The 27,466-nt window shown below is 40.5% G+C and overlaps 1 protein-coding gene across 15 annotated transcripts in view; it reads left to right on the top strand.

Moving 5' to 3' along the window:
• The window catches only part of mast4 (microtubule associated serine/threonine kinase family member 4), a 90,928-nt gene that overhangs the window by 49,620 nt on the left and 13,842 nt on the right, over positions 1 to 27,466 (top strand). For 4 of the 15 annotated variants that reach the window (XM_067483370.1, XM_067483372.1, XM_067483367.1 and 1 more), the window contains 15 exons: positions 12,990 to 13,078; positions 17,263 to 17,332; positions 17,467 to 17,487; positions 17,870 to 17,948; positions 20,065 to 20,219; positions 20,308 to 20,383; positions 20,475 to 20,684; positions 21,619 to 21,720; positions 22,158 to 22,290; positions 23,907 to 23,968; positions 24,092 to 24,183; positions 24,414 to 24,622; positions 24,728 to 24,866; positions 25,579 to 25,711; positions 25,809 to 25,974. In XM_067483370.1, coding sequence (XP_067339471.1) covers positions 12,990 to 13,078; positions 17,263 to 17,332; positions 17,467 to 17,487; positions 17,870 to 17,948; positions 20,065 to 20,219; positions 20,308 to 20,383; positions 20,475 to 20,684; positions 21,619 to 21,720; positions 22,158 to 22,290; positions 23,907 to 23,968; positions 24,092 to 24,183; positions 24,414 to 24,622; positions 24,728 to 24,866; positions 25,579 to 25,711; positions 25,809 to 25,974 — 1,736 coding nt within the window. Of the gene's footprint in view, positions 1 to 381; positions 656 to 2,182; positions 2,264 to 7,479; positions 7,955 to 12,989; positions 13,079 to 13,682; positions 13,798 to 17,262; positions 17,333 to 17,466; positions 17,488 to 17,869; positions 17,949 to 20,064; positions 20,220 to 20,307; positions 20,384 to 20,474; positions 20,685 to 21,618; positions 21,721 to 22,157; positions 22,291 to 23,906; positions 23,969 to 24,091; positions 24,184 to 24,413; positions 24,623 to 24,727; positions 24,867 to 25,578; positions 25,712 to 25,808; positions 25,975 to 27,466 lie in introns of those variants that run through there. The other 11 variants (XM_067483376.1, XM_067483375.1, XM_067483379.1 and 8 more) reach the window with 11 other exon arrangements.

Genomic DNA, 27,466 nt, shown 5'->3' with positions numbered 1-27,466 from the left:
CTTCATTTTTACTTGTTTGCTTTGAAGCCAGGTGTGTCTGAATGCATCCTTGCTGTGCAGTGACTGACGTGGACTGGCAGGTTGTGGTGCATTATGTTTTTCTTCCGAAGATGACATCATCCCTGTGGTGGTGGTGGTGACATTGCATCGTGTGCTACGTGCCGAGTGTTAGCATCTATCAAGGTGACTGCGTGTAGATTTAATTTTGTGCTTTCATTCCTGCAATGTAACATGTCACCAGCTGGTAGAGGAGCTGTGGTGGTGGGGGTACACAAATGTGCATGCATTGGTGAAGGAGTGGGGGGGCGTGTATTAGGGGAGGGAACAAGGGCTATTGTCCTGCCTCCGTGCCCTCTGCAGGCGACTGAGGATTTCTTTTGACAGCTTCAAGGTGGAACATGGAAAGACCAAAACAAGAACCCTAGTCCTCCAAACCCCCCCACCCTGTTTGGTACCCTCCCTTTTTGTGAGGGGAGAGAAAACCAATCCGTCTCATCGCACTGTGGTGGCTGGGTTTGGCTCTTTGTCAGTGCAGGGGGGGCAGCAGGCAGGCAGGCAGCGTGAATGCATATCATGACCACAATAGAGCAAACAAGCACAGTTCAGCCATGAAAGCCCAGCGGGAGAGACTGAGAATTCCAGGGCTGACGCTAGAGTGAGTATCTTCCTCCGTTATCCTACCGGGGAGGCAGCTCCTCTGCAGTGTGTAGCTTTATCTGTCTCTGTGTCATGTTTGTTGCCGGTTTTCACTGTTGACTTAAGCTCTGTGCAGAATTAGCATTAGCAGTAGCATCTGCAGTAGGAAGTTAAAAACATCGCAGCTAGGCAACAGAGGCGTGTGTGTGTGTGTGCATGTCTGTAAACGCATTAATGTTTTTATGCACGTGTGTGTATGTCTATGATAGACAATGTGTAAGGCAAAGGGAGTGCCGCAACTGTACAACATTCTTTATTTGCTGGTGTGACACAGATGCACACACGCAGTGCACACATTCATAACACACCTGTGATGAGCGTTGTAGTGTTTGAAGGATGTGGTCAATAAGGTGGAAAGCACCGAATCACTGAAGGTTCTGTGTTTACATCGCAAGCTTCCCCTTTTTCTCACAGCCAGTCATTTGTTCGACTTGATACATTTTTTTTATTTAGGTCAGCAAGGCATTTGATATGGTTCCCTCCATTTGAGGCTTTAAAATCTGCATTGGAGACATCATTATTGGAGCATCTATAGTACATAAAATTGGCTTCAAAATCATTAGTCATCCGTGTGTTGGTATTAATTTACAAAACCTAATTCTTTCTCACATATCTGTGTCCTATTTTTATAGACTATGAGGTTTGTATTGTGCATCCAACAAAAATGAACAGTCTTTACTGAGTTGTACCTTCTTGCTTAGTGGTAAATGCTCAAATCTCATTTAAAAAAAATCAGAATCAACAGTGTCTGACTCTACATACGTTCCAGTTTTCCTATCTTCCTCTTTGACACTCAAAAGCACGCTGGTTTTTGTTGAATATGGAAATGGGTCATGAAGATTCTTAATAAAGGCTCGGGGTGGTCCTGAAACACACTGAGCATGCAAACGTTAATTGTTTTCCACAAAAACACACAAAGACCAGTGAAAAGAGTGCTTTTACAAGCACTATTTCCATATTTTTAATTGTCCACATTTCTGAATGGAGTGCCACTGCAGTAAAAGTTACTTAACAGTGTATGACCTGATGGCTCTGCAGTGCCACTGCTGAAAGTTTGCTGCTAGTTCCACCGGGGCTCCCACTGATGGCATCGCTTAAAATCCGTGCGTTCTGCACAGTCTGAATAAGCATGTAGGGGTGAAATAAGAGTAATCGGCAACTTCCTCCATTCTCTTAACTTTTTACCCAGTGTGCAGTTTGTCCTGTATCATTTTGATCTGACTTTAAATGCTCTGTAGAGGTCAAACATCCCTAATGTCAAACACTGAGAGGGAACCAGACAAATGCCTTGGGAACCTGCTCTTTAATCAGGATTTTGTTCATCTGACAGGCAGCATTTACTCTTCATGATGCTGCTGTCTTCATCTAGGCATGAGTCGGTGCTTTGGGAAGAGGTATAGAGAGGGCGGGGCGGGGGGGTCTTTCGTGTGTGTGTGTTTGCGTGTGATAAAATACAACTATTCACTCCACTCCATTTAACTTGCAGCCTCACTCCCCGAAGCTTGAGCCCCACTCCCACTAGCCCTTGCAGTCCGTGCAGCCCGCTGCACGCTTTTCATTTTTGGAGGTAAGCAACCCCAAGTTTTGTCTTTAAAAGGCCTGTTTCTGCATGTCTACATCAAACTTGTGTTCATGCGTCACAAGACTGTAACTGGGTGTTCAGTGTGCCCTCCTAAAATCAACTGACATTGAAAGAGGAGGACAAAGTGCTTATAAAATGTTGATGGTGTCACCCCCCATCCCGCCTCTCTCTGTTCTGAGGTTTATGCTCCTCTTTCATGTGCTAAGTAGGATTTGTGGCATTTTCAATACATCAAAGTGAAGAATGGTCTCAAGCTGTCTGAGTCCCGGCTGGATTAATTCATTTAGGAAGGAAGAGTATTGAAAGAGCTTGAGATTCCTCATTATCGGTTTTATATCCAAGCTTATTTTATTTTTTGCAACTATTTATATATAAATGCGTGCATGCTAGTGGAGCTCCAGATTATTTTCTGAACATCAAGATTTATATCCTCATGTCGGTGAAAGGATTATGTTTTTCATGGTTATAGCGCATCTGTTATGATCCTCTATTATCTGAATGCGTCTTTGTGAAGATGCTTCATTTGTTTTACTTTCACGTGAGTCAGAAAGAAAGCCGTGTTGTTGTGGGTCTGTGTTGGATAACTAGTGTTTTCAAAATGACTGCCACTCAGGCCCTTTAGGCCTGGACAAATGGATTTAAAGGGCACCTGTGTTCCAGTGCCTTTTGATGACATGACATGTTAGTCTTGTCTGGTTTATCTCTGCGTGAGATCAGAGGAAGCACCGGTCTGTGGATTTCCTGTCATAAAGCTGAGGTTTGCTGTTGTTATAATCCTGATCCTAATTAAAATGTCGTATCATTAATTCGGTTCATGCATGGCCTCAACTTTAAGAAGCTTTAAACAGACGGTTCTCCAAACCAATGCAGTACTAAGAAATGTCTACATGCTTTACAGAAGAGATCGAAGCTATTCAGGCTCCTTCTGACGCAGATTGTGTCAAGAGAATCTGGATTTTTAAAATCATTTTTCAGCTCATTCAGAACACTCAATTTTGAGAATTTTCTGCATCAATGAATAGCACAAACACCCACCCATATCACCTCTGATCTCCTCTTGTTCTGCTCGGCTTTTATACAGAGTCAAGTGGAGCAGGCTTTTAAGTGAGTCAGCTCCATACAAGAATGTGGAGATTTAGTTATTGCCGATACTGGGTTTGCAGTGATTTCATATTATACATAACTCTTTATAATTCTTGGTATTTTCAAATCTAAATAGTCAGGCGCCTGTTTGAGCATTAAAATGGTATTTTCGTGTTGTAATCTATTGTGTTGTGCACACTGGCCTTTTAAAAGACACAAAATAAAGACTGATAGGTGTCCTCTATAACTTGCATTGAAAGGAAGCTTTCCATGGCCAGAATGAACAATAAGAGTGACTACAGCAGGCAGAATCCATTTCAAAGCTTAGAAGGATCCCTAAACTAAAGTTTAAAGACACATTTGAAAATCCACGACGATTGTTCTATTAACAATGAAACTCTGTGTGTGTGAAAGGTGCTTCTCATAGAGATGCCCAAAGAAATCACTGGACTAAAAAAAAAAACGTGGAAATTTACCAGAGTGGCCAAAAATAAAGGCTCAGAAGTGAACGATAATATTTTTGTATATCGCTTGGAGGTGCATTACAAGTTTCCAATATTAAAGCTACAAAATGTGACTTAAGCTGCAAACACGAGACTTGAAATCGATCCAATCGTCACCACCCAGCTCTCCCTCTCCCTGCTTCATTATGCTCGTTTTCCATCTGCTACGCTCTGCCCCAATCTGTACAACTCTTCGGGTGTTAGTCGATATTAAATTACAATAAATGGGAAGCTGAATTTGTTGAAATTCTGTGAGTGGTTAGAAGAACTCCAAAAACTTTTTAGCGCCAAACAGACATGCGCCAAATAGCCATACATCGCTGTCAGTGCTGTGTTTACATACAGTTGCTTCATCTTATTATATCAGAATATGTCAGTGTGTTGCAACTTTCCATAGCTGAAGTGGCCAAACATCTTCCGTTGCAGGTTTAAATGATGATGACTCTAGTGCAGCACCTGTCTTAAAACAGCAGCTGCAATGCACATGTGGAAGGATAACCAAATTAATTCTATTTTCAACAATTCCTGTGCAAACCAAAGTACTTGGTCGAACAGATAGAAAATCTGTAAATTGTTATGGTCTCTACTTGCGTGCAATCTGTAACCAGGCTTAGGTTGTCTGTCTGTGCTGCAGCCTACAAGTGTTGTCCAAACACCTCAGCTGGACAGAATAGCTTGGGAAGCTGTTAAGGAATGTAGTCCCGAGGTGTAATACCTTTTTACAGGGGTCGCGAATGCACTGTTTTGGTCCTTACTTCTGACTGCTGTAAGAGGTTAGGATGATTTAACCTTTAACGGATCCTTTTTAACACTTCAGTATGAAGAAACATGATAAGCAGAGTAGTGTTTCTGGCTTTTATTTCTGTATTTATTTATTATTTGTAATAATGTCTGGACAACAGAGGTTTTTGAGCACAGACACAAGCTAACCCAGGTTGCAGACTGACAGACATCAGCCGTTAGAAGAGGAGAATAATTTTTGGTTTTATTGTGTGAGTATGGGGGTTGATGGGGTTATCTTTTCAACTTTCATCTAACCTTAAGTATTAAGTGTTACTTGGCCTTTAAATATTGAGCATCACTGAATAATCTCATACTCTATGCTGACCTTTCCGAGAAGTTATGACCTATAACACATGTGCTAACTAATTTGATGCAAAGAAAGGTTCTTCTGATTATACTTAATGGTTAAAAGCTCTCTGGATTGGTAAAGCAGCAACACTGCATTTCCAAATCTCTCTCTCTGAAAAACAAACAAACAAAAAAACAATTGTCACACTTAAAATATGGGTTTCTGTTTTATCCTTCTCAAATGCCACCAGAAACATGTCATAAGTGGGACAGAGGACAGCGGTGGACATTTTCTGCTTGTGATGTCAGCACTGCCGCTGACCTCACTATTCTTGCTGCTCTTTGCAAGTTTGACTTTGAAACATCTGAACCAACGTTTCTAATGTGGAACACAGAAGCAGAGCAGAGCCATAATTAGAGTGAAGGCTGTCACACTGGCCTGGGGGGAGACGGACCGGGCCACTCTGAAGGAATGCACACACAGACACACAGGCACAGGCTTAATACTGACAAAAATGGCTTCTGATGACACTTTATTACAGAAGAGGTACATGTAAGTAGAGCCAGCAGGGGTGTGACAGTCATTGTGGTTTTCAATCTTTTTGGATTTTGCTCTCTAACTGAGATTTGAGCCCCTTCCAGACAGGCAGTAATTAGACTCATCTGCAGCATCCTGATGGTCTTCGGGTCTGACTGTGCAGTTCCTTAGTGCAGCCTTCAGCCGTTCTTTGAACCACTGAACCACTGCTCTCAAGTCCAGTGTTTCCTTTATTACTGGTCAAAGGATCTTGGGTCATCCCAAAGCCCCGCGTAAACCCACCTGTATACGATCACTCTGCAATTATATGAAAACATGTCACAACTAATATGACAAGTTAGGACCAGGTTTTTATACAAGAACAGTAAACTAACCCTTATTCCTATGATTGCAAAGGTTTGGCTTTTAATTTATTGCTCAGAAATGATGAGACATTTCATGAGACATTAGGAAATTGTAATGAGGTTTAAGGTTTTCTTAATTTATTTACTACCCTCAGGTCAAGATGGAATATGACATGTTTGTAATTGGGTACTTTTACTGTATCTGAACAGGAAGCTAGGGCTGCAGATATCAATTTTCTTTTTCTTTATTAATTAAATTATCAGTTTTATCATCACTTAATAGGGGGGCGGCTGTAGCTCAGTTGGTAAAGGCAGTCGTCCATGGACCACAGGGTCAGTGGTTCGAGCAGTCTCAGCTATATTTCGAAGTGTCTCTGGGCCCCCAACAGCCCATTCCCATCCCCAGCTGTGCAAGCTGGGTCCAAGCCCGAGGAAATTGGGGAGGGTTGCGCCATGAAGGGCATCCGGCGTAAAAACTGCCAAATCCACATGTGGACAATGATCCGCTGTGGCGACCCTGAACTCACGGGATAAGCCAAAAGGACCCAAAAAACGATCACCTAAAATAATTCCAAATCTTTTTAGCTCATCTTGGAACCAGTGCACATGTCAAATAGAGACAGAAACATGTTCAACTTTTCCATAAATACATCAAATTTGGCATCCCCGGATTAGTGCTCATTCTTTTAATACGAGTTGCTATTATGACGTCGATGGCTGCTGCGATTTGTTAAAACTGACAAGATGAATGTTTTGATGCAGTATTGGGAAAGCCTTACTACATCCATAACTTTACAGAAACCACAAACTCCGCACACACACTAACCCAGGTGCTCTTATCACAGCTCTGGAGCTCCATTAGCAGCATGGCCAATAATCTGCACGTGCGAACTTTGCACTTTCCTGCAGAGAACAGTCACTGAACATAAGAAATCAATGCCTCTGCCCTAAGGTTGGCTTCATTGGCTTGAAGGTTTGAAATGGTTCCTCGGGTGTGTAATATTACTTTGTTTGTAGTCGTGACTGCCACTTCAGAGAATTTGTCAGCACACTTTGCTCCCAACAGTTTGCTGTTATGAAACAGCCACAAACTCTTACCGACATGCAGGGTTTGAAAGTTCAAATTCATCACATAACTGCCTAAAGACCAGCTTCTGTTGAATGCAGCACTTCCTAATTAGTAACATTTGTATTAAACTTTTCTAAATTATCAGATTAATTATAATTGAAGCTACCTTGAGCATGTATCCGAGCTCTGTAAATGTGGATATTATACATGGGGATGAATCGTGCACTGTGTTTACCTGTATCCCTTATCTGCTGCTACAGTGGATAAGAAAACATGAGCCAGAGATCAAAGGTGGTGAAGTTAAGGTGAGGCTCCTGTCAAATGAATGAGGTGGGACTCTGTTTGCAGAGCACAGCTGGGGGACGAATTGATGCATTCACATTGAAACTCCATGCAAAAACACATGAATTCCGTTTCAAAGAGGTCCTGCTTAATAAACTGACCCGCTGGACTTTTGGAGGGGTGCCAGTTTGAAAAAGCAGCAATAGTATAGCAGCATCTGCAGTAACCCTCTGTCTCACAACCCCCCCCTACACAGGATGTGAAGTGGTAGATGCCTGTTACATGATATAATGCATGTTGAGCGAAGGGAGCAGGGCGAGTGTTAGGGATACACAGCACAGTCGCAGTGAGACAGGAAAACAAGAAGTCAGCTGGTATTAGGTGCCATATTCCTGCAACAGTGGAGGCTGTCAACACCTGACCTGGATCACACAGTCTTTGTGCCTTTCATTATCCTCTCTGGAATACTTTATTTGAGGACAGAGGAGGACAGTGCGTCCTCTCTGCTTGTGTGTTTATGCCGCAGCTGGCTGCAGATGTGCCTGTGCAGAGGAAGTTGGGACCTAAGGTGAGCTGTTGTAGGACTTGTCAGGACGGCTCTGCTGGTCGCATCCTACTGAACCCTGATATCCGTCACTTATCCTCTCCTCATCTTCAGAAGCCCCCTTTACATCTCCCGCTTTGGCATGACTTGGAAACGATGTCAGATTCTAATCTGTGGACGGTACTGTCCAACTTTAACATGCCACACTTCTTCAGTGGAGCCCGGCTGCGCCGCTCCAAGAGGTAATTTTAAAGTTTGAAGTTTGTATCGCAGCATTTTCCAGCATTTATTGTTCTTCCAGGCATCTTAAATACTGCTTTTGCTACAAAGTAAAATGCATCTTGTCCTACCAAACTGGATGACATGCGTAGTTTCTAGAGCAGCCAGGCTTCAGGCATGTTTTTCCTTACATTTACAGTAGGTCACCTGAGCTCTTTTATGAGGCCAATGAGCATAAGCAGGTGGGTGTTTCCTTCTTGCCTATTGTGCATTATTTGTTTTGTGTGTCAAAGGGTAATTGAACATTTGTTGTTGAGGTAGTTTCATGTTCCTTGCACAGGATGTGTACTCATACCTGCTAATTAACGGTTGGAAAGTGGAAATGAGATCTAAATTACCTGGTCTTACAATGTGCTGCTTTTGACTGTGGTTGAATGGTTTTTTATCATACTACCTTTTTTCTTAAATGTCATTCCTGACGTGGCTGAATCTGTCACGAGCATTTAGAAACCTTTTTGTACAGTAGCTGTCCCTGATTTGTGCGTATGGTGTTAGTGTTTAATCTGTGTCCTGACCTATTTTATAACCCAGCTTCACATAAAATGCTAACTGATTTGGACCTTTGCATCAGCACACAAATGTTTCCTTCACTTAAAAATCACCATCAGATTGAGTAGATCCTGAAAATGTTAAGCAATCATTTAGACCAAAGTTTTGTTCTAGATGGGAAATTTTAGTATGTTATATCAGGTTGCTTTTTGCATTTTGTTTTCATTTCTGGCATTTAGGTTGCGGCCCTTTTGGTTTTGATATGATTATCAGATTAAAGTGGGAATACAGCAGCTAAAAAGTAGAAAACTATACAGTGAACTACAGTAGGAACTGAAACAGCCTTTCTGCACCTGTTATTTACTGAGTAAATCCGTGATGCGCTGTATCTGAAAACGTGAGATCCTCACAAAAACGGGACCCTTGTCAAACCTCTGTATGTAATGTGCAACTTCAGATGCAGGAACCGACAGTGGCTTAAAGAGAACTGTTCTGAAGTGGCTTCAATATTAGCTGCTATGCTTTTTTTTGAGAAAAAGAAAGCTTTAAAAACTATTAATAGCAGTATGTGTCATGCGTCTGACTTTAAATGTGGGCTTGTCAGTGAGCAGCAGCGATTTATGTGGCATTGCGCTTTGTCAGCTCACCTGACAGCTCTGACAGGGGAACTAAACTTGCAGAAGTGAAAACAAAAATAATATATATATATATAATAATAATCATGTCTTTTTGTTGACATGGGTCAGAATCAGGCATTTTACAAATGATCTGTGTTCAGAGTGTTGCAAATCAAAGGCTTTTATCTATTTTTTGCCTCTTGTTATTGCTAAAATAAGTAGGAAAGCTGAAATGGAAAACAACGGTCTTAGACAGATTCTGATTGCTTTGTAGTAATAAAGCTAAAGAAATTTAGGTCAATGCACAATATGAAATAAATAAAGTATATTAACAGAAAAAATACATAAGCACTGATAAATACTACATGTAAAATAACTTAAGGGTATTTTTCTGCTTGTGGAGATTTTACATTCACACATTTTTAATGAGGTTGAAGTTTTGCAAAAACAACCAAGATTGTTAAATCTCATGTGGATCTGTTCCAGGAATCTCGCACACATGCAGAACAACATACATACAGCACTGTCCTACTTTCTCACCATCATTTTCACCCACAGCTTCTTGATTTTTCTCATCCCCACCTCCCAATGCCCCTTCCAAGCTTGACTACACCAACAGGTCTTTGTCCTCACTTGGCCTTTGTGGCCACAGAAGTGGCTCCAACCTTCAACCCATTGGTGCCTACGGCTGCTTTTTGTAAGCTAATCCAGATCAGTCCTTTTAATGTCTCCACGAGTGGCACTCAGCCCTCTAATAGCCGGTACGAACACTGGGATGGGTAGCGAGAGGGTGAAGCAACAAGAGGGTTGGTTGGGCACCAGTGTGGTGTTCAGCCTAATCCACTGAGTGTATAAATAGATCTTGTTAAATCTGATCCTCTTTGACTGAGCACCTGTGAACCGCATATTATTCTCTCCCTCCCCAACACGATAAATGATTCATGGCATGTGCCCACTCATCTGATTGCAGGGGTTAGCCCTAAAAACCACTTCAGTGTAAACAAGGATGAATGAGATTTCAGTCAAACAGGGTTCCCAGTCTCATTTAGCAAAATTGATTTGCATTTGGTTCGACAATGTGGCTTTAAAAAAGACTGCAAGAACTTCGAGCTCTTTGTTGCCAGTCATTGTCTGAACAGGTGTTTCCTACCGGAAACTCGTAGAGGTCCCCGTGAAAGTTTGCCTCAGCATCTTCAAATTGGTTTCCAAATTCCACCTGACTGTTGTACAATTTGCTACAAAGACTCTTATCTTCATCACACATGGCACAAGCTGCAAGGTTGGCAATATTGTTCAGACAAAGTGCCACAATGGGTGTGCAGGTCACAAAACTTTGGACTTTAGAAATGACTGACCTCTATTTAAAGATTTCTTTCTCAAGTATCCAAATAGCAAATATTTGCTCTGCAACTTCAAGAATTATCGCAGCTCTCGTCCTTTGTACTGTGAAGAGAGCGGATGTAATATTAAATATTATTGTAACTACTTGGATCTGGTTTGTGTGTTTGGCAGATACGTGACTTTTTTAAAAATGCATCCCACCCTACAATTTCACGAAGATGTCATGTCAATGGGTCATACTACTGTTATGTTCCCAAAAACCCAGATCGCCTACACTCTCTACTGTCCCTGAATGTGTCACCAGAACCGAGGCTGTTCATTCAACGCAGTTGTAATTTCTTATAAAAAGCCAAGTAATAGGTTCACTTACAACAATAACAGGGAAAATGCCTGACATCTAAGAGATTGTGTATTATTTGCACATGACAGGGAGGCTCAAGAACAAATAACCAGGAGCCAACATTAAACAGTCGCTTCGAACTGAGAATTTCTCAAAAATATCTCTATATAACTTGGATACATTATTGAGACAGAAACGCGGTTATTTATTATATATATAATGAATTGGTTGACCAATAACTCTATTACTTAAAAATGTTGATCATCAAGATACAATTCTGAATACATTAACATTGTTAATCGTAGTATCTCTGTCACTGTGACCATGAGTGAAATATCTACTGACCAGTTTATGATACTGGTTCTGAAGCTTTTTCTTTTTAGAAACATTTTTAAAAATGTATAGTGAACTTTGAATATCAGATGTTTTTGTATTTAGTTTCATAATTAGTCTTTAAGATGTGGTGTGAAGACCATTTTACACATTGTTAGCGACTCTAATAAAACATCGGCTAGCTCTTGCTGATGTGACACTGAAGCTGTCAGGGCTCTGCAGTGGCACCTTCAGCAGTGTTGCCAGCTCATGCATTTCTGCATCACTGCAGAAGCCTGTGTGCATTTGATCGTTCTGCAACATGCAGACAAGCGAGCTGCACCTCCTGTGCGACTCTTTCTTCCCCTCCTTTTCTCTGGTTAACTCTTTCTCACTGAAGTGAAGGACTATCATGTGGCCATGCTACGCCGTTTTTCTATTTAGCACTGAAATCGGGGGAGTGCATTTGTTTCTGTGGTGCTGTATTCAATAGCATCTTTAAAATTCCGTTTGAAATGGCTCAGTTCTCTGAGGAGGTTACATAACAGGATGTCATTGAGTCTCTGACCTTGAAGTGAATTCACGTTCTTCAGGCATTATGTGTCTCCGCTGACAGCCCCTTAATTTGAACATTAATTTGAACGTCCGATCAATAAGACTAGTCAGGAATTTGAACACCAAAGCTGCTTTAGCGTTGCAATATTTAATTTTCCTCTCAAGGTTAAAAACTGGGATACATTTGAGTCACATGTTGATTTAAAGGGGGTCCCTGTGAGTCACAGTTCTGACCAACAGAAAGAAAAGCTGCACTCACAACCTGCTTTTGGTGACTGAATCGAGATGCTCTGGCTCTATTTTTACGGCTCTGCGTGCACTGGAAATCTGCTGTAGACTGCAGGATTGACTACTGTATCAGGGTCCTGTCATGTGCATTATATTGAGGGCATTTGTTTGCTTACATTAAAGTGGATCCAGCCTGACATCTATGACCTGTACTTGAAAAAAGTTCAAGTTAAAAGTGTGATTAATTGCATAAAGACGCAGTAGTTCTAGAGTCGTCTCTCTTTGAGGACGGGTTGACAGTTAGCTGCTATTTTTGTCTCATGAGTTTTAAAAGAAAACATCAACAGTGGCTTTAAACATCCACAATATTGCCCTTCCCTCAACTGAAATCTTTTTATGTATTTATTTACTCATTTCAAGCTCACATCTTGTCATCTAGATTTTTCTTTTCTTTTGCTCACTATTGTATACACTCACCTGCCACTTTATTAGGTACACCTGTACTATCGAATGCAATCCAATGCAACAGCTCTGCCATCAATTCTACCGTTTACAATGTTATAATTTCTCTGTTTTAAAGTATAGCTGTCAGAAAGGTGATAATTCTGCTCTGTTTGTTATTTAGGTCATAGTGGGTGGTGGGTTCTCTCTGGAGTGCATTATATTAAGATTCAGCAGCAACTCTCCACAGTAAAATAAGTTGTGGAGCATATTTCTACCAAAAACACAACGTTTCAAAAGTTACTGCAGCTTTAATATGAAAAATAGCTGCAGGAGTTGAATCCACATAAATTTAGATGGAGGGGTTTCAGTGTAATGTATCAGTGTTTTAAATTCACTGGTTTTCAAATGGGCTGTGGTTTTCATTAGTGGTTACCTTTCATAACTGGGTTTTCAGTCGCATGATGATTATTCTCTGCTTTCATTCCACGGTATATTGGAATAATGGTTCCTGAATCTAAGTCTCTACGTTTCCCTAGTCTAGATTCAGGGAATTCTGACTTATTTTTATTATTTTTCCATGTGGGTTAATAAGTCTGCCATCATTAAGAAATTGTGTGATGTCATTGCCTTCTCCATTTCCCTGTCTAATATTTGCCTCTGTGGTTTTTACAGCTGCAGAACGAGCAACAGAAAGAGCCTGATAGGAAGCGGTCAGTCTTCAGGTTTACCCCGGCCTCACTCTCCTCTCTCGTCTCTTACAGGTGAGTTTACGTACTGTACAGTGTGTGTCTCCTCAGCACAGTGTTAGAAACATACCCGCTGCTGCACAGAGGTGGAGCCATTAAATCACAATGCTCTCTAACAGGAATTCACTCCATTGTGTATTACAAAGGGGAAACAATTCTAGTTTGGAAAACAACACGAGAGAATGAAATAGCTCATGTCCACATGATTGTGCTCTTTTTTTCAGTCTTCACTGCTTTAAACCACATGGCAACCAAAATAATATCATCACCCTATTTCGAACAATCAAATTAATAAACACACCGTATACTGTTGCTGACCCTAACAGCATAGGATGTGCCGAGTCACAGATGGCAGAGCGCTTAAAGGTTACCGCCACCTTTCTGTTGTCCTCCTTTTACTGAGATCACGTAGTGTTTGGGTGAGAATCAAACAGCACAATGGCAAATGGAGGGGCAGCGATTGTGCTGGGCGAGGAAGTGTCGGCCTGCAGAGAGGAAACGCACGGGAGCCGAGGGAGGGGAGGCCTCATTTACAGCAGGGCGTTTTATTTCCTGGCACCCATCAGCAAAAGCTGAGGAGCAACACAGTGTTTAGTCTGTGATTCAGACCTCATAAAGGGGCCCCGTCTTTAAGATGGACTGCGAGTCTGAAAGCCACAGCGATCTTGCCAATAAATGTGTTCAGCTCTGGAATGACGTAACACTGTGGCTCAGGAGAAATATTGGTACTAAAGGTAAGGAAAAGGTCCTTTCACATTGATTCATAGCAGTTGTACACCTGCATAAACTTGTGGTGTACCTCTGTATGTGGTGTCGCTGATTTGTCGCATGTCTTTGGATTCCTGGTCTGTCGCGGTGTTGCAGCAGTTCACAACTTTGTTCCTGATCTCGGATGATCTTTTAAACATTTCGCACAGACAATGTTCTCAACAGCCAGTGTAGACGGTCTTTGTTTATGCAGGTGCAGTCATAGGAGGACGTGATCTACTGTAACTGGCTGTGATTAGGATTGTAGTGCAGGTAAATAGCTGATATTCACTGTTGTCATGAAGAAAAAGGGCCATCTTGATGTTTTTCAGCTTTAGGTTAATTAACAGTGAAGGACGTAGACACGGGTGATTCATGCCGAAGCACGAGTTGGTTTATTTTACACGAGGGTTTTGGAAACAACAGCTAATTGTTGCATTTCTCCTGTTGTCAGCAAGTTGACACAGTATGTACAGTAGTCAAAGAGAAAAGCCCCTGCGTGTTCATTGGAGGACATGGTGAATATACTTCTCTCTTTAGGTGGAAGTCATATACTTCCAACCATAAATAAAACCCAGACTTAACTACTGCAGCATGCTTTTCTCAGGTCTTTTACTGCTACAGTAAAAGAATGGTTAGCTTGGTCCAAAATGTAGATACCAGGGCCCTAACAAGATCTGAGAAATCGCATAATGCCTGTGCTCATGTCTTTACGTTGGCTGCCAGTAAAAAGCAAAGAGGTTGATTCCAAAATCCTCCTTTAAATGGATTGAGTGCTTCTTTAGCCTCCTGGATTAGTACCCTGTATACTTTATTAAATCCTTTACTCTTTTGATTATCTCACTCTTTATAGATTCAAGAAAAGTATCTCTTCATGGTAAATTCTTACCTCATTGAACTCTGAACTAGTAACACATTTTTCTCTTTTCTATGAGCTCTTCTGGCTGGGAAAATGTTGAACTAATTCTATTTTAATCACTAAGCAGTTCTAACTTGATTCTTTTCCTGATTGTCATGGCTAGAATAACACTCTGACCTGCTCGTTTTGGATTCCGCTTGCATCTTTCCAGTAACCGTCCCATGGGTTTTGGGTCTGATGTTATATTTAAACCATAAATTGTGTCATTTTTGAACTGTTTTTAGCAGAGAGGATTTTCTAAGTTATGTACCTGTCAGGCTTTTTTTATCCTATTTGCAAAGCTAATCACCATCTCGCAGAAGTTCAGTTATTTCCGATCAGCGAGAAAAGAGCATTAAACTACACGGTATGCTGCCCTCATGCATCAAATTTGACATTCAGTCACATCTTTGCGTGTTGCTTGGAGGCTTTTACAAACAAAGTGGTCTGGTTCGCCCCTTTACTGTTACTGCTGATCTGCCTGTCTGCCTATCTGGAAAGTGTCCACAACAATGTGAAATCCGTGACTGACAAGCAAGTTGACTATGATTAGAAACTACATAGTGTGAGCAACAAGATAACATAATCTGAACTGAAGGATCCTTCAAGTGATGTCATATGGAAGCATTTTTCTTTATCTAAAAGTAGATTGATATTTTGATAGGGAGGTCATTTATGTGCATGTACTACTCAAACTAGAACCATCAGAAGTAAGTTCAAAATCATTGTTTCCGTATTTATTGCATAACATGCTGTTCTCTAACAGGGTGATTAACCGCAAAAAATCACAACATGATTCGTGGGTGATGTCTTATCCAGGAATCGATCGAAATTGTTTTGTTGCGGTGTACCCACCGTTTTTAGCTTTTGTTTCAATTGTTTGCGATGCAGAAATTACCATTACATCATTCTACTTAAATGCCCTGCTTTGATGATAAAATATCACTGTAGCTTGAACGTTTTACATTTTCCATAACCTTCGCCGGAAAGTCAAATATCCCTAACTTTTTGTGAGTAGTGTATATTGCTAAAAACAAATAGAAATACAATGCATCCAGAAAGTATTCACTTTTTCCACATTTCATCTTACAGCCTTATTCCAAAATTGATTATTTTTAAATTCATTATTTTCCTTAAAATTCTACTATTATATTATACTCCATAATGACAATGTGAAAAAAGTTTGTTTGAAATATTTGCAAATTTATATAAATAAAAAAACATAAAAAAATCACATGTACACAAGTTTTCATAGCCTTTGCCATGACACTCAGCATCCTGTTTCCACTGATCATCATCGAGATGTTACAACAACTTGATTGGAGTCCACCTGTGGGAAACTTAGTTTATTGGACATGATTTGGTCCCACGGTTAACGGTGCACGTTAACCAAGAATTCCTTGGACTGCTCTGACAGGGGGCCAAATCATGTCCAATGACAAATTGTCTGTAGACCTCCGAGACAGGAGTTTATCGAGGCACAGATCTGGGGCAGGGTACAGAATAAGGTCTCAATAAGCAGTCTGGCCAACAAAAAGAAGTTTGGAACAGACAGGACAACTCGGGATGTCCTTGAGTGGCCCAGCCAGAGCCCAGAGTTGAACCCAATTAAATGTCTCTGGAGAGATCTGAAAATGGCTGTGTCCAACCTGACGGAGCTTGAGAGGTACTGCAAAGAAGAATGTGAGAAACAGCCCAAAAAGAGGTGTGTCAAGCTTGTAGCATCATACTCAAAAAGACCTGAGGCTGTAATTGGTGCTAAAGGGGCTTCAACAAAGTATTTAGCAAAGTATTTAGATATTTACATACACGTGATTTTTTTTTTTTTTTTTTTTTTTTTTTTTTTTTAAATAAATGTAAGATTTCACACAAACTTTTTCCACGTTGTCATTATTGGGCTAATGTTTGTAGAACTTTGAGGGAAATAATGAATTTAATTCATATTTGTAATATAACAAAAGTTAAGTTAATACTTTCTGGATGCACTGTACATAAGCATACATGTGGTACTAAAACATAAATAGATATTCATAAAACATGCATGTTCCTTGCACCACATGCAAAACTTAGATGTGCAAAGAATCATGCAAAAATACATATGTGTTTGCACAGCCGCAGTTACAATCAGCATCATCAGTCCGTTATCTCATAGCTGGACGGCATTAAAAAATGGGAGGGTTGCAGCAGGAAAGGCATCCGGCGTAAAAACACAAGCCAAATCAACGTGCGGAACATGTTCCGCTGTGGCGACCCCTGAAGGAACAAGCCGAAAGCCGTTTGATCTGCGCATTGATATAGAATTAAAGCAGTCGCTTTCAGCACTATATGGTTTTCTAATACTGTCACTTGCAGCTCCTTAACCACCGTTGGTACAGTCAATGATTTAACATGCAGTAATGCAAGGAAGTAAAAATGAACAGACAATATTTGAATGTTTAATGACTCATAATTAATTACATGTGGAAATGATAACATGACATTTGTAATGTGTATTTGGGATGTTGACTCTGACGGTGTGTTGCAGTTCGTCAGTCTCTGTTTGTTTTTTCTACAGGAACGAGTCCACAGGACAGTCCTAGAAACTTCTCTCCTAGTGCCTCTGCTCATTTCTCCTTTGCACGAAGGTAACGTGGATGTTTATTTGTACACATTAAGTACATTATAGCTGTTTAATAGTGTAAGCAAGATGAGGTATTCAATTTTTACCATTTGTCATCATTATATTATGTAATTGTATATTTTTTATTACAATCCACAGTCACTGCCACAGAGCAGACAGGTAACCTCATGTCAGGCTCACACTTTCATAACCCCACATTTCTTACAGGCACATGTTATAGTTCATACCGTGCTTCATTCGTCCCTCCTTCACCTTAACCCTACAGCTTTGTTGTACGTCCTCGCTTCAGTTCTGCATCCAGTTGCTGTAGTACTTCTGCTTTCATGCGTTGTACCAATTCCCTCATCAATAACCCTGTGGTCATAAGGACCATAGAAGTTATTTCACGTGTTTCTAAAGACAATTTTGCAAATTTGTCTTTGACCCAGGACAAATTCCTCACAGTGACTAGCAGTGTAAAGAATGGAAAATTTGCATTTTATTGGCACAGTTTGAATGCGGATTCTGTATCAAATGTTTTATGTTTGCTGTTGTGTGGCAGGACTGATGGTCGCCGCTGGTCGTTGGCCTCTCTTCCCTCCTCTGGATATGGAACCAACACACCCAGCTCCACTGTCTCTGTAAGCATTACACATTCATGCACAAAGACATTTGACATATTTGCTACTTTTAACTATAGAAGTAGGAATGATCAGCTGATCAAAGGTAAACATGTTTAAAATTTTCTGTTTTTACATGAATACAATACAAAAACATTATTTGCACAGAAGAGTCAATTTAAAAGTAATACAAAATATGATCTATTGAGCTAATGCAGATAATACAATATAATAAAAACATTCAAACAATGAACAAGTAGGACCCAAATAACAGAGAAGTTGTTCCTTCTTGTTCCTCCTTCTTCCTACACATGTGTCTCGTCGATAAGGTTTTTTGCAGAGATTTAAAATATTTAAAGCCGTTGCAATGTTTAATTAATGTACAGATTAGAGGTGAAAACCACTTTGAAAACCTGATTCAACTTCATAACCATCCATAGTTAATTGTATCTCTTCTATTCAGAAATGTACCCTAATTAGTAGCATTAACAAAAGTAAATGTTGATGCACAACATTAAAACTTAAGGCTTTAAAAAGCACATTTGTCTTGATGCTGCTGACCAAAAAAAACTAGTTATTTATATATATAGTTTAAGACATCTCTACCTTTACTACGGGTTTATGTGCTGACAGGTGATTAAGGGAATAGAAATACTGCGATAAAATAAAAGTGCTTTACTTTTTGAAGTAAATGGACTTCCACCTGTGTGTATGAGGTAATAAAGATTTATGCCAGAGAAAACTGATAGGCACAGCAACAAATGCACACAGAGAAGCTCACACCAGCACATTCTCTTGTTTTGCCCTTTCTCATTATATCTACTTCCTCCGGCTGCGTATTGTATTCAAATACATGAATGTGATCTTTTGTAGGAGGCACGCACTCCCACACATTACCACGTTTACAGGAATTCTCCTCGTTGGGGTTGAAAATTCCTATCTGTGTTGTTGCTTTCCTTTGTGTGGTGTTTGTCTAGTATGTTTCCGGGTATTCACACCATCTATCCAAGGAAGCACTTTCTGGTTTCTCTGTGGGAAAAAACAAAACAAAAACAAATCAGCAATGAGTCAAGTGACGTGAGAAACGGTAATTGTAGTAGGTTTTTGTGTGTTTGTATATCTTATGGGTTAAAGCTTCTAATTGAGATAATAACAAAATTGTAAAAGTAAGTTTTCCACTTCAGACAAAATCCAGTCTTCTGCAGCTGTGCAAGTATTACTTCAAATGTATAAAACTAAAATCAGCCTTATGAAGTCCGACTATACGAAGCTAAAAATGCAATTTTGGAAGATAATCGCATAATGTGACCAATTAAAGCTAAAGATTTAAGCATTTTATTGTCTTCAGGAAAACTCTTTTAATACATATATGGACAGGCTGATCTCTTAAAGGCCTATGTGAACAGCGGAGAGGGTTAGAGCAAATGAAATGCGTTTCAGTGTTTTATCGACACGTGACAGTTCATTGTTTTTAATACAAAAAATAAAAAAAATGTCCTTTTATTGATTTAGCTAAAATGTGAGCCACTTGCATACAAGTGTGACAAGTGTGTGTTTGTGTGACAGTAAAATTTAGCATTTTCCCATTTTCCTCTTACTGTTACGATAGTTTGGATTGTAAAGAAGCTTCTCCATAAATGTCCAACACATTTTAAGTTTCCTCGTCTCTCATTTGACCCCTCGTCTCTGTCCTTTCTCTCCTCCGTGTTTATTTCCACCTGGCTGTGAGAAGGCGACACTGAATGAGGACAACGGGCAATGTGGTCAGAATCGAATCCGATTGTTCTGCTAGCGGTTGCAGAGCCAGAGATCAGAGATAAATCACATTTAGGAGCACATATAAAAAGCGATGTAATGCGAATGGAGTCTTAGATGAGCGTCACCTGTTTGTAGCTTCATAAAGTTTGTCTCGCACACATGAGAGAATCAATGCTTCAATCGAACAATCTTCACATTTCCAAAAAGTAAACTATTCCTTTACAGTTACTGTGGGTTACCTGTGAGAAACAACACTGCAATGTCTCAGAGCTTTTTTTTTATTTAGTTTTTTTTTTAAGAATATCCGCATTAAAGAAAAAAAAAATGCCTTTTCTTTTTTTTTCTTTTCATGTTGTATGTATATTTGTATCATTTCCAGTCATCCTGTTCATCACAGGAGAAGCTGCACCAGCTGCCCTTCCAGCCCACGCCTGATGAACTGCACTTCCTCTCTAAGCACTTCTGCACTGAGAGCATCTCCGGGGACGAATGCCGCAGAGCGACGGCCATGCGACCCCGCTCACGCAGTCTCAGGTATTAATTCACCTGTTCGGACGGAACGTTAACTCCACACGTACCGCCGGTGCCATTTAGACTGATTTTAGTCTGATGTGTTTTTCAGCCCTGGAAGATCTCCATCATGTTACGACCACGAGATTATTATGATGAACCACGTCTACAAGGAGCGGTTTCCCAAGGTAAAGCCACACAATACACTCATTATACCTGATGGCTGGGCATTAATTACTATATGCATCACCCAACACGCGCCTCCTCTTTTTGCTGCAGGCCACAGCTCAGATGGAGGAAAAGATTCAGGAGATCATCCGCAGCAACTCTTCAGACAGCGTGCTCCCTTTGGCAGATGGCGTGCTCGGCTTTGCCCACCACCAGATAATTGAACTGGCCCGTGACTGTTTGGAAAAGAGCCGGCTAGGACTCATCACCTCCAGCTACTTCTGCGAACTCACTGACAAGCTGGAGAGGCTTGTTCAGGAGGTGCGTGCATGTTTAGAAATCATAAATGGTTTTTCGAGGGCGGTTTGTGTCCGTTTCCCTTAACAGAAAATTGCATGAAAACAATTTGGAAATGGTGTAAATGAGTTCACTAAGAGTCTTAATTTGCTCTTTGAAAACCTAAAAGCTTGTCTATTGACTAATATCCATGTTCCCTAAACTCTTCTGCCCATCGGGATGAAGAAAAAGCTCCACGATTGAGGTCTGTTTCACACCATGGCAATGATTTGTGTTGGTCGGCCTATTTTTTTGTGTTTTGTCCCACACTAGTTGGACCCTTGATGGTGTGAGTTTTATCAGTGACAGTCCTGTCAATCAAATGTTCACCTTAGCGAATAAGTGCAGGAACATTCGGCAGTTACCGATTTATGCAGAGTGTATGATTTTATACAGGAAAAGACCGTTTCAAAAATTGATAAATAATAATACTTTACAACAGCAGTGGGTGTTTCCAAAGATCACGAGGGATTATTTCAGAAAATCCAATCCTCCGAACTCTCGTATAGTGGTCTTTCATAAGAGGCACAAAGCCAAATGTTTACTTGTCTGGCTTAAACAGGTCCAAAAAAAAGGATCCAGTGTCAAATCCCTGGCCGGCTACAGCCTGTCTGTGTGGAGTTTGCATGTTCTACTGGTGGTTTCCTCTGGGTACCCCAGTTTCCCACAGTTCAGAGACTTGCATGTAGGTCAATTGGTGACTCTAAATTGCCCATAGGTGTGAATGTAAATGTGAGTGGTTGTTTGTCTGTGTGTGTCTATCTGTGTTGAGCCTGAGAAAGACTGGAGACCTGTCCAGGGTTTACCCCGTCTCTCGCCCAGTGACAGCTGGGAAAGGCTCCAGCTCCCTGTGTCCCTAAACGGGATATGCGGTTATGGATGATAAAATGATGTGGCTGATGTTTTGTTTTCTGAGCAGTCCACAGAGAGGTCAGACAGCGAGGAGGTAAACTTCATCAGAGAACTGGTGAAGAAGCTGCTCATCATCATCGCCCGACCTGCTCGACTCCTTGAATGTCTGGTATGTTTCACGTCATTAAACTGGCTCTAAAATGCTCAAACCTCACTGTCACTTATTAGTGTCCACCCCCCAAAAGAAAAAGTAAAAATTGGTTATTAGCGGTTTTAAAGCACCACCAAGAGAGAAACAATAGATATAATAACAATACAGGGACAATTCTTGTATTTAAACAGTAAGCAGAGTACAAATGTGATTAATATGTTTATTAATGTGGGGAACATTGTAAAAAGCCGGTGATCAAGCCTGCCAATAATAGATGAGTCTCACTTCACCTCACTTCACCTCACAGAGAACTGAAAGTACCATAAACTGTGATACTGTTCTGTACTTGATAAGTGATCCATAGTAAACATCAGGTCCTGATGCAAAACCTACTAATACTACTACTAGTGAAATGGCCCTTTGGCTCATACTAAAGTGTTTTGCTGTGTTTTCAGGAGTTTGACCCTGAGGAATTTTACCACCTTTTGGAGGCGGCAGAAGGACATGCAAAAGAGGGCCAGGGCATCAAAACAGACATCCCTCGTTACATCATCAGCCAGCTGGGACTCACGAGAGATCCTCTGGAAGGTACTGGAAGGACTCATGCATCATTATTAGTGATGAAATACAAACAATCCTGCTTAGAACTCATTGAAAAAGCCTTGATAATCATAGTTAATATGGAGAAAACCTTGCTAATTCCACTATTATTCTTATGACTTATGACTTTAAGTGACAAAATTGAATACATGGTAACTTGTGTGGCTGTAAAGCAAAGAAAGGACCGAGCTGCCGAGGCAACTAAATAACAAAAGATACTCTTGACTAATGTCATGTAGTGAACAGACTGTCTTTTCTAATGACCCTCTGTCTCTCCAGATTCAGTAACCAACAACATTCATTATGACTAATTAGAAAGGAATGGCCTCCCCACAGACCTTGTACAGATCCACACAGGCTGGCTCATCAGCCAGTCTCTCCGTTTATTTCCCCCGAGTGTCTCCTGAGTTTTGTTTGCCCTGCGCTTTGTGTGCCCGGAGCAAACCCACTAGGAAGGACAGATGTTAAATAGCAGTGGAAATGTGTTTACAGACTCTCAGGGGACTAGACAAACACCCTCCTGTGAAATTCCACACATGGATTTTCGGTGTGGCTGCACAGAAACATGTACAAGATGCAAGGTGGTTTATAATGAGGGCTTGTTCTGGAGTGGTGGCTTTCAAAATGAGCCTTGGACGTGTGTTTGCGTTGCCACATCTGATTTCCACCTCATTTATTCTGAATTCAGATTATCATGGAGTCAGCACCTCAAAGCTAATAGGTGAATAAAGGCGAATGTCTGCTGTTTTTATGTTGTGTGTAGGTCCTGATGTCTCAGCATTTATGTTTCCTTTGTTTGTTAAATATCCCCTCAGAGCCAATGTTTTTTTTTTTTTAACTCTTGAAAATGACGATTATAATCTGCCATTTATTATTTTATTCCACCATATATTTTATTGTTCTCATTTTTTTTTTCCATCTCACCTGCATTAGTCTCCAGTTGTTGCTTCTAAAGGGTCACTACACCTAGAAGCAGAGAGATTTGTGCATATAGAGAATGAAGAGGAAAGTGCGTGTGCATATACTCCCATACCCAAAGCAAGTTAAAGATATCTGTGAGATTGCCCTTGAATATTTGGATTTGGATTATACTACTAACTTTTGGTCAGTCACCTGCATTTGAAAGTGCACTAACCAGTGTTTCCCAAATGGGAGTATTAGTAATCCTAGGGTTACTTTGGAGTAATGGAGGAGGTACAAGCTGTAAGATTTGTATTACTATTTTTATTCCTAAAATATTGATTAAGTATAAGTTGAATTAAAAATTAATTAAAATGAATGGAAGTTTGAAATAACACCTTTTTAATATTCAGTATTTTTGTTTTTAATGCAATCTTTTGTTTTTCTATACTGAATGACAGAGGATGGGTTGCAGGCAGCAGTATAGCTAAAGGACGCAGGATAATTAGTGACAAAAGAGCCTAAAAATACAGTCGGTGTCAGGAAGAATATTGGTTCGTCATTGATTAAGTGATGAGTGATGCATTAAGGCTGCCCTACACCAATATAAGGAGGAGGAGCTACAAATCTACACAAATAAAGACTGATCTGTTTATAAATTACTGACTCGTGGCCACTTTTACCTTTTTGGTTTTTCTCTGCAGAAATAGCTCAGCTGACCAGCTGTGACAGTGGGATAGCAGAAACCCCAGAGACAGATGACTCCGTAAGCACTCTGCAAATTGATTATTGTATTGATCTACTGCATCTTTACTTCAGGCGGAGCAGCAAAATACAGATTTTTATCATTTTGATTTGTTTCAGTAATTGTCTCTTTTCTCGCCCTCAGTCTCAGAGCCTCAGTGTAGCCTTGCGGTCACGGAGAAAACCCTGTGAATTGGACTTTGAGATGATAAAACTCATCAGCAACGGTGCCTATGGGTAAGGACATCTCATTCTATACGAGATAATCTAATCTCTGATAGCAGAGAGTTTGTCTTTGCACAAACATAAAATCCCTTTAGAATTTCAGTTAGATTATTTTTCTGTCTTGGGTCATCACCTTTTTTCTATTGCCTTTTCTCCCCAAACCTATCTAACGACAAACTGCTTTTTCCTCGAAGCACAACTGTTCTTCCCTTAGCTGACTTGGAAAACTCTTTATTCCTTAGAGCTGTTTATCTGGTCCGGCACAAGGAAACTAAGCAGCGGTTTGCCATGAAGAAGATCAACAAGCAGAACTTGATGTTGAGGAACCAGATACAACAGGCCTTTGTGGAGAGAGACATCCTCACCTTTGCTGAGAACCCCTTTGTGGTGTCCATGTACTGCTCCTTTGAGACACGGCGGCACCTGTGCATGGTCATGGAATACGTAGAAGGTCAGGGGCTGAGTGTTTTAGCGCATAATGCTGTGGCTGAAAGCTGTACTTCAAACAGTGTCTCCCGTGTTATCTGAACCACCGCTGTAACATTTCTCTCCACAGGAGGAGACTGTGCCACTCTGTTGAAGAACATGGGTCCTCTGTCTGTGGATATGGCAAGGATGTACTTTGCAGAGACGGTGCTGGCTCTGGAGTATCTCCACAACTATGGCATCGTCCACAGGGATCTCAAACCGGACAAGTGAGACCTCACAAATTTGACAGCAACTGTAATGAATGTTTTTCCATCAACACTGGTAACTTTTAATGCTGGATACACAAAGATTATCTCTGGACTCTGCAGTTCCCCTCAGTTTATTTGTTTATTTTTTTTGTCTTTTCATTATTTGCTACTTTATAGTACTGCTCCACCATATTTCAGAGGAAATAATGTACTTTCTACTCTACTGTATTTAACTGACAGCTATAGTTACTTAGTACTGACTAAAGATTTATAAAATATGATAAGTTCTTTCAGGTTAAACTAGTCACAAAAAGTTAGGGATATTTAACTGCACTTAAAATTCACTACAACCTTTACAGGTGAACTTAATTTGACTTTCTCTAAACTTTTGAACGCACATCCAACTGTTCAATGTTTCCGTATTTATTGCAATTGTTTATTACAATTTTAGCAATTGTTTCAAATTGCTAAAAGAAAAAGTGCTGTTATGATGAACAGAAAAATATTCTCTGGAGGCTTTAGTCGTGATCACTCTCTGGAAGCTTAATTTGAGTTGTCTTAGGTCATTTGACAAAGTCAAAAAAGGAGTCACAAAAAGAACCATCTCTTTAAAGAGTCTTGTTTCTGGACAGTGAGTCGATAGAACCAAACAAAAACAAAAAAACACTACCAACACTATAAAATACTGTAATTGTAATTTAAAGTATTTCTTTCCTTCTCTTCCTCACAGTTTGCTGGTTACGTCGATGGGGCACATCAAGCTGACTGATTTTGGGTTGTCCAAAGTTGGGCTGATGAACATGACCACTAACCTGTATGAAGGGCACATAGAGAAAGATGCCAGGGAGTTCTTGGATAAGCAGGTACACATTATTTAACATATGTAGCTGACACTGTGTGACACCACTCCACAAACCTCTTCGTGTTTAGCAAATTTTGCGTGTTTTATTCCTTTTGTAGGTGTGTGGAACCCCGGAGTATATTGCTCCAGAGGTGATCCTGAGACAAGGCTATGGGAAGCCGGTGGACTGGTGGGCTATGGGCATCATCCTCTATGAGTTCCTCGTTGGCTGTGTGCCCTTTTTTGGTGACACACCGGAGGAGCTGTTTGGACAGGTCATCAGCGGTCAGTGTCACCTTTTTTTTTTCTCCTCTCAGATGATGTGAGCTGTAGTTCGGTACTGTCTTTGCTAATTTAATACAGTAAAACGAAGTTTTGTTTGTTCCCCAGCCGTGACATGTGACAATGATGACATTTCACTGAGCGGTCTGATGTTTATATTTAAAGATAAAAATAGACTAAAGTTATTTACGGCAGTTTTAGCCAATACAGACACTATTAATCATATTTTCAGCTGCTACAGGTGAAGCAAAGTTTTGCAGCATCTGGCATGTGAGATGTTCCCTGTGAATTTCTCTTGATGTTGATGATGTTGAGAACATCAGGAGAAATTCCCAAACCTCATTGAGATATCAACATTTGCATAGTGAACACATGGAATTAGTTGCGTATTTCTCAATTTATTAAAGTCTGAGATTTCCCTCGGGGCGAGGACCAAAACAGATGGCAGTAAATGGATTTTAGCTTGACCTTAGACCACACGTGAAGTTTTAATATTTTGATGATGATATGTCATTGTCCTGTAGTCTCCCGATGAATCTTGAATAGAGAGCTTTTATTTTGTCAGCCGTGTGACTCGGATGCATTGTGCTGTGAGGAGCCGTTGAATAACGGCCTCGATCTGTGCAGTGGAAATGAATGGCATGCCAGGAGTGATTCTGTATGCTCTCAATCAAACTATACCAAGCCTCTTGAGAGTGACTGTTGATTAAAGAGGACTGAACACGTGTGCTCAGGCCATGTGGCCTCAGGCTGCCATACATATTCATAGTTCCCCCTCCCAAATTTGATTAAAATGGGGTACAAATGGTGCACAGAGCAGACAATCAGCGCGGCACAGACAGGCCTTTATCCCCTTTTCATTGCTTTTTTTAGTGACATGTTTCACTAGAGCACATGTGAATTATCGCATTCACATTTACACTTTATACTTTACACCTTAGAGTTTTTTTGTGTCTGACTTCAGGACACAGCGTTGTAAAGATCAACCTCAGTGGTTCACGATTAAGTGAAAGTAGTTATCGGGCCAGGCCGTAGAATCCACCCATTATCACGTGGGGCTGGAGCCTGTCGCAGCTGTCATTGGGTGGGAACGTGCAGCTGTGATGATGCTAATCCACACAATGCAAAGCTAGCTCCATTTTGTGCCTCCCATGTGTTACATAGTGTTCGGGCTCTTTAGATGCCCCTGAAAAGTAGATTATGATGGAAAATCCATAGAGCCATTTGACATCATTCAGCCCAATTCTGAAGGGATTTCCTAAAGCCCTTAGACTCTTCTATGTCTTCAGTCCAGGAAAAATATGATTTTAGCCAGGTCCCAAGTATGAGAATTTCTTTTCCACAAAGATGGCAACAAGAAATGATGTTGCCACTCAAAAAAGAAAAGGTTTTAAGTTATGGTTACTATCTATAATTTTTTGCAGCCAATACCATCATAACATACCTTTTCTTTTTTTTAATACCGTTTAGAGCAAGCGAGACAAAATTTCCTGTT

The sequence above is a fragment of the Channa argus genome, chromosome 18 (assembly GCF_033026475.1).
Source record: "Channa argus isolate prfri chromosome 18, Channa argus male v1.0, whole genome shotgun sequence".
Classification (NCBI taxonomy): Eukaryota; Metazoa; Chordata; class Actinopteri; order Anabantiformes; family Channidae; genus Channa; species Channa argus.
The sequence above is the reverse complement of the archived record's forward strand: the minus strand, read 5'-3'. Positions and strand labels throughout refer to the sequence as shown.